The 10266-nt window shown below is 53.5% G+C and overlaps 1 protein-coding gene across 4 annotated transcripts in view; it reads right to left on the reverse strand.

Moving 5' to 3' along the window:
- Nucleotides 1–10266, reverse strand: part of CATSPERD (cation channel sperm associated auxiliary subunit delta) — a 41354-nt gene that overhangs the window by 3580 nt on the left and 27508 nt on the right. For 3 of the 4 annotated variants that reach the window (XM_039247479.1, XM_039247481.1, XM_039247478.1), the window contains 5 exons: nucleotides 9044–9122; nucleotides 7546–7598; nucleotides 4660–4734; nucleotides 3712–3840; nucleotides 1561–1744 (listed from right to left, as the gene is read on the reverse strand). In XM_039247479.1, coding sequence (XP_039103410.1) covers nucleotides 1561–1744; nucleotides 3712–3840; nucleotides 4660–4734; nucleotides 7546–7598; nucleotides 9044–9122 — 520 coding nt within the window. The remainder of the gene's footprint in view (nucleotides 1–1560; nucleotides 1745–3711; nucleotides 3841–4659; nucleotides 4735–7545; nucleotides 7599–9043; nucleotides 9123–10266) is intronic. The other variant, XM_039247480.1, reaches the window with a different exon arrangement.

Genomic DNA, 10266 nt, shown 5'->3' on the forward strand with positions numbered 1-10266 from the left:
GAGCCTGGACCCTGTTTCGGAGTCTGTGACTCCCCCTCTCTCTGACCCTCCCCTGCTCACGCTGTCTCTCTCTCTCTCCTAGAAATAAATAAAACTTTAAAAAAAAAAAAAAAGGTGGGGTCTGGGTGGCCCTGCAACCAGCTTCTGACCAGCAGAACGGGCAGGGGTCCTGGGCGTGGGCCTTCAGGGGTCTGGAAGCTTCCACCCTCGGAACCCCAAGTTCCTGCAGTAAGGGAGCCCGGGCTACCCTGCTGGGGACAGAGAGCATGTGGACAGCCCGGCGGCTGGCTGACAGGAGCCCCCACACGGGAGAGGGGCCTTCTTGGACACCCCTCCCCCAGCTGAATGGCCCCAGCAGGCCGCGGGGTGGGGTGGGGGGAACCCCGCTGGATGCCGGCGGCCGTGGGCGGGCAGGTTTCTCCTGCAGCCCCGTAATGGCCAGTGGTCCGACGCACGGCCCTCTCGGCTTCTCTGGGGGGTTGGAAGTTCTCAGAATTAGAAAACAAAACACAGGGGCTCCTGGGGGGCTCAGTCGGTTAACCCTTCGGCTCGGGTCATGATCTCGCTGTTCGCGAGTACGAGCCCCAGGTCCGGTTCTGTGCTGATGGCTCGGAGCCTGGAGGCTGCTTCGGATTCTGTCTCTTCCTCTTTCTCTGCCCCTCCCCTACTCGTGCTCTGTCTCTCAAAAATAAATAAATGTTAAAAAAAAAAAGGTGGGGGGACCCAGTGACTATGCTCTGGAACGGGCTTCAGGTGTGGGGAGCGAGCGCCACCTGCTGGCGGCGTCGTGGCGCTGCGGTCGCGCCCTCGCAGCAGGAGGCTGAGCGGATACGAGCGGTTAATGCGAAACCAGAGGGCTCAGGAGGGGGCCGGCGGGGTCGCTTCCTTACACTGACTTCATGCCCTATTTCTCCATTGTGCGAAAACCCATGTGCACGACAGAAACGCTCCCGCGGCGGGAACGACGGTGAATTTAATCATTTCCAGTGGTGGTAGGCATTGGGATGGTTCTGGAAGCTTGCATATTATGAGCGTGCCTTGGTGCCTTTGGCCAACTCTCTTGAGAGAGACTCCCGGAAGACTTGCTCACCTCCCATTTCCCAGGTGTCCTAGCGTGCATCCCCACCACCAGCCGCCTTGCTGTGGACTGAAGGTCTGTGTCCCCGCCCCCAAGTCCCTGCGTTGAAACCTGCCCCCCAGGCGGTGGTTCAGGGAAGGGGGGGCCTCTGGGAGGGGATCAGGTCAGAGGGGGCAGCCCCCATGAATGGATGAGTGACCTTATGAGAGAGACACCAGAGGGCTCTGTGAGCACACCGGGAGAGGACAGTGGTCGGTGAAATAGGAAGAGCCCCTCACCAGACACAGAACCACAGCCGCCTTGAACTTGGACTCCCAGCCTCCAGACCCATCCAGTCAATGTTCTGTGATAGCAGCCCCCAGTGGAATGATACTAACTCCCCGGACCGCCCCCCCCCGCCCCCCGTGTGACCAGTCATCACTACCTGCAGGTGACCGACAGTGCATTGCTGGGACCCCTTTTGGAAGAAGACTAAACGCTACCTCTCGGTCCCAGGGGAAGGGCTTTGTGTTGCCTGCGCTGTCCATGACCGTGGTCCAGTTCTGCGGCTGGGACCTGCAGAGCGCCGTGCGGGCGGTCAGGGAGTACGTGTACGTGAACAGCCCGTTCACCTCCAGCAGGACGAACTCCGCCGTCGTCACCTCCTGGAACTTTCCTTCCCGCCACCTAGGACACAGCGCAGGGCTTGTCTGCAGGGTGTCACCAGACAGTCCTGGGGACGGTGGGGGCGGCAAGTGAGGTCCCCTGGCCTCACCAGGCTGCCACTTGGCAGCGGGCCAGCGCATGGACGCCAGCAGCAGGCGGGTCGGGGCAGGGCCAGGAGGCGGGGGTGGGGGTGGGGGGTGGCGCGCAGTGGCCACCAGAGGCTTCTCTGAGAAGCAGAGCTTGGAAGGAACTAACGGGATGTTCCATAGCCAGGAACTATCACTTGTAAGGAAGTAGATGTCAGGCAACTGGGGGGCTCGGCCACTTTAAGTGTCCGACTTTGGTTCAGGACTAACGGGATGTTCCATAGCCAGGAACTATCACTTGTAAGGAAGTAGATGTCAGGCAACTGGGGGGCTCGGCCACTTTAAGTGTCCGACTTTGGTTCAGGACTAACGGGATGTTCCATAGCCAGGAACTATCACTTGTAAGGAAGTAGATGTCAGGCAACTGGGGGGCTCGGCCACTTTAAGTGTCCGACTTTGGTTCAGGACTAACGGGATGTTCCATAGCCAGGAACTATCACTTGTAAGGAAGTAGATGTCAGGCAACTGGGGGGCTCGGCCACTTTAAGTGTCCGACTTTGGTTCAGGTCATGATCTTGCAGTTCATGGGTTCGAGCCCGGCGTCGGGCTCTGTGCTGTCACTAGGGAACCCACTTTGGATCCTGTCTCTCTCTCTGCCTCTCCCCTGCTCAGGCGCTCTCCCTCCTCTCTCTCTCGATAATAAATGTTAAGTTTTTTAAATAAATAGATGCATTAATTAATAAGCAAGTAAACCAACAAAGAAAGCCCTACACACCTGTTCTCTGATATTTTTGGAGGGACAGCTGCCAATATTCTGAAGGTGTATATTTAGGGCCGTTAATTAGGGCTGTTCTAGGTGATTATTTTTTGGGACTCGCCCTGTGATGTCCTGCTAGGTATGAGCTCACACCCCTCCTCTGACTGGACGCCTCCCTTGATCTTTACACCCCATGTAGGCTTGCATCCCCCCACGGAGCAGCTCTGAGTTTGGGGCCCCAGACCCGTCCTGTGTGACCGCCCACAGGCTCACCGGCTGGTGGGATTAAGGCCCCGGGACGTTCTGATGAACCCGCCTGTTTACAGGTGTGAGCGGGGCTGCTGTCCTTAACTCAGTCAACTACTATTTAGTCAGATGGTCTGCAGGGCACGGAGCGGAGCTCCTGGCCTCCACGTGCTTATTTAAATCACTTGCCATTACGTAAAAGGGAAAAGCCACTTCCTCAGGCGCCCGGGCTGCACGTGGCGGCCCCAGCAGCCACGCGTGGCTCCCGGCTGCCCAGCGGGCGGCACGAAGTATGGAACACTTCCGCCATCGCAGAAGGTTCCACCGAAGTAGCTTCACCTCGAGGCAGCGTGGCTCTGGTCCCACTGGCTCATCGACTACCCACGACAGGGTCGCCGTCACGCGTGGTGGGGCGTGCAGGGGGGTGTGATGAAGGAAGAGGGGGCAAATGAATGCTACGGGCTCAACCAGGTCCCGCGGGCTCTCCCGGGGACTGGGTTTGGAGGCGGGGCCTCTAGCGAGGTAATTACGGTTGACCGAGGTCCTCAGGGTGGGCCCTGATCCCACGGGAAGGGGAGGAGACGCAGTGTCCTCCCTCCCCCCGCCGCGGGAGGGCGCCGGAGAAGGTGGCCGTCTGCGCGCCTACGAGGGAGCCTCTTGGGGAGAAGCCAGCCCTGTCCACGCCCTGACCTTGGCCTTCCGGCCTCCAGAACTGGGAGAGAATCACTGTTGTTTGAGCCCCCAGTCGGCGGTACGTCGTTAGGGCCGCGGGAGCTGAGACTTTGCTGGGAGGGGACAGGGCAAGGGCGGGGGAGGGGCGGGGAGGGGCCGGGGAGGGAGGGGGAGGGGGCCGCGGTATCTGAGGGGCGGGGCTGGGAGCCCGGGCTGCGCGGTCTTACAGTTCCACCACCGGCCTCCAGGGGGTGTTGTAGTAGACGAGGTGCGGGCAGCCCAGCTTCTCGTACCGGTAGTAAACCACCAGGTCTTCGTGGGACATCTGTCCCTGGAAGTTGGGGTCATACGCTTCCCTAGGCAGAGAGCGGAGCTTCCTCTGACTAGAGCTTGTTTCCGGGCGCCGCCAGCCGCCCCCATCAGACTGTGGGCTGCCAGGCCTGAGCAGTCGGGTGGACCGAGTCCTTAAAATAAATCTCTGTCTCTCCTCTCTCTCTGTCCAAGTCCCTGTCTCTCCTCCTGTCTCTGCCTCTCTCTCAGGCTCCATGTATCTCTCCGAGTGCGTCGGGTCATTAACCTGGAGGCCCCGCGTCCCCGCCGTGCCCCGTCCGTGCCCCCCAAGGTCTGACTGCAGGCTCAATGGCTAGGTTGGGCCCTGGCTGCGGGTGTGGACAGGTAGGTGATGGACTCCCCGGCTTGTATCTGAGGGGCCGTGGTGCACAAAACACACGCGTGTCTTCCATGCTGGGGGTCGGAAGCTCTCTGTTCCCCGGGTTCCGAGAAGGACCAAGGCCCACCCGTGCCACCCCGTGCCCGCTCGGTGGCCCCAGGGACCAGCTGCACTGCACAGAAGCTCCCCCTGGCCCTCACCCCCTCCTGCCTTGGCGGACAGCATCGGGCTAACTGCTGGCCCAGCGGAACAGGTGCCCGGGCCCCGAAAGCTGGTGGCAAGCTGGCAAGGTGGCAGAAGGGTGGCCCGGTAGGCGGGCAGACCCAGGCCCTGTCACATTGCACTGGCCCCCCGCAGGCCTGGCACGACCCCTCCCTGTGCCCCCCCTCCCCGCCCCGGATTCCCTCCTGTCGTGATAGCAATTTAAAACCGATTTCTGGGTTGTCTTTGGGGCTGGGGGACCATCGCGGAAGTGGGGGAGCACCAAGGGCAACCTCAGGCTCACTTCTCGATGACGTAGCTGTAGTTGTCCTGAAGGCCCACGGGATCCAGGATGCCCTTGTGACAGGCCGAGATTTCGCTGCAAGCGAGAAGAAGCGGTGAGAAGCTTCTTTTTTTTTTTAAATTTTTTAAAATGTTTTTTATTTATTTCTGAGAGAGAGAGAGACAGCATGAGCAGGGGAGGGTCAGAGACAGAGGGCGACACAGAATCCGAAACAGGCTCCAGGCTCTGAGCTGTCAGCACAGAGCCCGACACGAGGCTTGAACCCACAAACTGTGAGATTATGACCTGAGCCGAAGTCAGACGCTTAACTGAGCCACCCAGGTGCCCCGAGAAGCTTCTGAACCCCACGCAGCACCAAAGGATTGTGAATTCTTCCCCTGGGCCCGCATACTCCCCCCACCCCACCCCCGCTGGTTTGATTTTTGAGAACTTTCTTACTTCTGTCCTCCCTGCCGGGCCCAGAATCTCCAAGGAGCCTGAGCTCGGAGAACGATGTCAGAGGCCAGGACCTAGGGCTGCATGTCCTGGCTCTTGAGACCATCATTTCCTGGATTTTCTTTGTAGTGTTACATCTGTGGCTGCCTCTTTATGCAATACGGTTTATTTTTGCCTGGTTTTGGATTTTTAAGGACTAGAATCCTGCTGTGTGTGTTATTTCGTGTCTTCTGTTCCACATCCCTGGCACACGGCCCTGATCGTCCATTGCATCAAGCCACTGCACCTGTTTATTTCCTCTCAATGGATTTGAGCTGGCTTGCTTTCAGCTTGGAGCTATTAGGAATAATGCTGCTGAGAACATTCTGGAACCCTTGCCAATGTAAATGTGCATGATTGGAATTGCTGGGTCAAAAGCTGTGCTTTCTAAAAGCAGCTGAAAAATGTGCATACCCGCTGCAAAGCCTGTGCGTTTGGGCTCTGCGTCCTTACCAGTACTTGCTACTGGCCTGGCTTTGGAAATGTCACCATGCTGGTGGATGAGAGTGACAGTCTCTAATAAAAGTTTTCATTTTCTTTTCCCTAGGAAGTGAGGCTGGCCACATTTCCAGCCCCTTTAAATATGCTTACCAGCCATTGGATTTCTTTCTCGTTTCTTTTTTGGAAGTGCCTGTTCAAGACTTTTGCCCATTTAAAACATTAGTTTGTTTTTTTTAAAAATTATTAATTGGTAGGAATTCTTTATAAAGTCTCCATAGCGTGTGCCACACTTGATCTTGGGGGTCATGAGTTCAAGACCCCAGTGGGTCTAGCTTAAAAAAAATAAAATAGGGGTGCCGGGGTGGCTCAGTTAGTTGAGCGTCGGAGTTCGGCTCAGGTCATGATCTCGCTGTCTGGGAGTTCAAGCCCCACATCGAGCCCTGTGCTTACAGCGAGGCTGTGGATTCTGTTTTGGATTCTGTGTCTCCCTCTCTCTCTGCCCCTCCCCTGCTAGTGCTCTGTCTCTGTCTCTCAAAAGTGAATAAACGTTAAAAATTAAAATATATACATATATATTTTTAGTTTTTTATAAAATATTTTTAATGTTTATTTATTTAGAGAGAGAGCACAAGTGGGAGAGGGGCAGAGAGAGGAAGGGGAGAGAATCTCAAGCAGGCTCTGCGTAGCCAGTGCACAGCCTGACAGGGGCTCGAACTCACCACCCGTGAGAACATGACTTGAGCTGAAATCAAGAGTTGGATGCTTAACCGACTGAGCCACCCAGGTGCCTCTGCCCCCCCCCCCGCAAAATAAAATCTTAAAAAATAAATAAATTCTAGCTACAAGTCCTGTGCTGGTTATGCATGTGGCAAATATCTTCCCCACTCTCTTTATGGCAAAAGCTATTTGTATATTGTTTTAAAAAAATGTTCCCTGCACATTATGTCCCTGCATATAAATATATAATTCGTTGATTCAACAGAATGTTTCCATTTGGGGGAAATGTGGTAAAATCATCACCTGTGTTTATTACTGCCCTTGAGCATGGAGCAGTAAAGCTGGCCCCGACTAGCTCCTGAGAGCCAGGCATTAAATCTTCCAGAATTTTGTGGGCCAGTGGATCATTCATGTTGGTACTTGAAATCCACATGGTGGGCGTAATCCCACCGCAGGAATTGGCAAGTAGGACAATTCAGGGCTTCCCCCTCCACCCAGAGCTGGTTGTTACCCAGTTACCAGCACACCACTGCCTGCAGGGGGAAAGTATGGCGATTTGGCCGATCTCTGGTTTCTTTCTTTTTTCTGCCGTGGAGCCTCATGGCTTCATTCCTGGGGGTAACTATGTGTAGTGGAGGCAAAGCTCCCCCTAGATTTCAGCAACCAATTAAAAGCAAAAACCGTAAGCAATTTTAATCAAGATGAGGAATTCAGGAACTCATAAAAGAAAGAGAACAGTAAAAAAAAAAAAGAGAGAGAGAGAGAGAAAGAAAAGAAAAAGAAGAACGAGCACATGATTAGGAAAGAGGGCAAAGTGTAAATATCAAGGGGAGGCCACTATGTCAAAAACACAAACTCAGCCTGTCAGTATTCATTATTTAACTATTTCTTTTTTTTTAAATTTTTGTTAACATTTATTCATTTTTGAGAGACAGAGAGAGACAGAGCACGAGCAGGGGAGGGGCAGAGAGAGAGGGAGACACAGAATCAGAAACAGGCTCCAGGCTCCAAGCTGTCAGCACAGAGCCCGACGCGGGGCTCGAACCCACAAACCGTGATTTCACGACCTGAGCCGAAGTCGGATGCTTAACCGACTGAGCTGCCCAGGCGCCCCATTATTTAACTATTTCTTATGGAAATGTTAACTATACACAAAAGTACACAGGAAAATGTCACCCGACTTCAACGGTTGTGAAACAATAGTGACTAAGCTTGTTCCGTCCCCAGTCCCTGGCCTGATATCAACACACTTACTTTTGAATGACGATCTTTTTCCCCTGGTCACAGCCCACTGAGATGAGTGCCGTCTGCAGAGGAGAGAGGCAGGGATGTGACTGGGGTCAGTGAGGTCCACTGACAGCCTTGCTGCGGTAGAGACTCGCGTGGGGACACTCAAACCCAGGAGAGATGGGAAATGGGGTGCCCGGATCCTGACATGGTGACCCAGTCTTGGCCCCACGGAGCTCAAGCCCTAAGAGGCTGCCAGGGCCTTGTGGTGCGGCTAAGTCCCCCAGCACTAGCTTACATCTTCGCTCTGACCAGAGGTTGGACAATTTAAATGCAGGACAATGCTTGGCATGTAGAAGGCAAGGGGGATGGATGGATGGATGAATGAATGAATGAATGAATGGGCTTCAGTAAACAGAAAGGAGAAAAGAGAGAAAGAGCAATTTGGGGGTTAGCCTGACCTCCCTAGGGACCTGCTTCTCAAATTGGGGTGTGGTGGCAGCCTCAGAGATGTAAAAGGGAATCTAGAAAACACAAGACAGACAGATAACACCACGTTATGGTGGGTGTCAGAACGTTCTTCCCTTTGAAGGCTGGCGGGTAGTCCAGTGTTGTGGATGGGCTGCACTGCATTTATTGATTCGATCAGTGGACATATGGATTGCTTCCACCATTTGACTCTTACAAATAATGCCACCGTGAATATTGGTGTGCACGTTTCTGTGTGGATGTGTGCTGTTTTTGGCTCTTTGGGGAGCATTGAGGAGTGCTGTCACCAGAGTTGGCTAGAGGTGTTCTGGGGATGACCAACAAGGAATGAGATGAGACACCTGCTCCTAGGCTGGTGAGTCTTGAGGGGCAGACCTGGGGGTGCTGTTGGTGGGGGGAAGAGTGACCTTGGCAACTGGGACCAGATCACCTCCATTTTCAAATCCTGAGCATGGGCTCAGCCAGCCCCTCAGGGAAAAGCCAGTGGAGACCCACCACCATTCTTCTTCTTTTTTTTTTTTTTAATGTTTTATCCATTTCTAGGAGAGAGAGAGAGAGACAGCGTGAGCAGGGGAGGGTCAGAGAGAGAGGGAGTCACAGACTCTGAAATAGGCTCCAGGCTCTGAGCTAGCAGTCAGCACAGAGCCCAACGCGGGGCTCGAACCCACGAACCACGAGATCATGACCTAAGCGAAAGTCGGACGCCCAACCAACTAAGCCACCCAGGCGCCCCTCCACCATTATTCTTTTTTTTTTTTTTAATTTTTTTTTATGTTTTATTTATTTCTAGGAGAGAGAGAGACAGCGTGAGCAGGGGAGGGTCAGAGAGAGAGGGAGTCACAGACCGAAAGAGGCTCCAGGCTCTGAGCTGGCAGTCAGCACAGAGCCTGACGCGGTGCTCGAACCCACAACCGCGAGATCATGACCTAAGCGAAAGTCGGACGCTTAACCGACTAAGCCACCCAGGCGCCCCCCTCCACCATTATTCTTAACACTAACAGCAAAGAATATGGGACAGTGAAAATTTGAGACATACCAGTGGCTTGAGGTCCACACATGAAACTTCCTTGTTGGCTACGTCCAGAGTGATGGTAGATACTGTGGGTCTCTTTATGCTGCAAGGCAACGGGAGTGTGCATTATTGTACACCAGTGTCACGAATGGTATCGGGGTTAAAAATAATCACTGACCCGTCAGTTTACTTATCCATCCATCCATCCATCCATCCATCCATCCATCATCCATCCATCATCCATCCATCATCCATTCATCATCCATCCATCATCCATTCATCATCCATTCATCATCCATTCATCATCCATCCATCCATCCATCATCCATCATCCATCCATCCATCCATCATCCATCATCCATCCATTATCCCTCCATGCCTCCATTTGTTCATCCGTCCGTCCATCTGTCTGATCATCCATCCATTTATCCATTTGTTCCAGAATACTGACAGAGACCCTCTGCTCACACATGGTGGCCCCACCCTCCCTTGAGTTTCTACCTCTTCTTGAGTAAGTTTTGTTCATTTACATATAGTAACTTATTGAAAACAGCATCAGACTTCCAACTTTATTATCACCTAGCTATGTATAATGTTTTCTTATTCTGTTTCTCATTGAAGTATAATTGAAATCCAATATCATTTTGGGGCACCTGGGGGGCTCAGGCGGTTAAGTATCTGACGTTGGCTCAGGTCATGATCTCACGGTTCACGAGTTCAAGCCCCATGTCAGGTTCTGTGCTGACAGCTCAGAGCCTGGAGCCTGCTTCAAATTCTGTGTCTCCTTCTCTCTCTCTGCCCCTCCCCCGCTCATCTCTGTCTGTCTCTCTCTCAAAAAATAAAAACATTTAAAAAAAGAAATACGGGGGCGCCTGGGTGGCTTAGTCGGTTAAGCGTCCGACTTTCACTTAGGCCATGATCTCGCGGTTCGTGGGTTCGAGCCCTGCGTCAGGCTCTGTGCTGACTGCCAGCTCAGAGCCTGGAGCCTGTTTCAGAGTCTGTGTCTCCCTCTCTCTGACCCTCCCCTGCTCACGCTGTCTCTCTCTCTCTCTCTCTCCTAGAAATGAATAAAAAATATTAAAAAAAATAAAAAATAAAAATAAAAAAATAAAAAAAGAAATACAGGGCGCCTGGGTGGCTTAGTCAGTTAAGCGTCCGACTTTCGCTTAGGTCATGATCTCGCGGTTCGTGGGTTCGAGCCCCACGTCGGGCTCTGTGCTGACTGCCAGCTCAGAGCCTGGAGCCTG

Source organism: Hyaena hyaena, unplaced genomic scaffold, assembly GCF_003009895.1.
Source record: "Hyaena hyaena isolate Hyena2069 unplaced genomic scaffold, ASM300989v1 scaffold_296, whole genome shotgun sequence".
In the NCBI taxonomy this organism is placed as follows: Eukaryota; Metazoa; Chordata; class Mammalia; order Carnivora; family Hyaenidae; genus Hyaena; species Hyaena hyaena.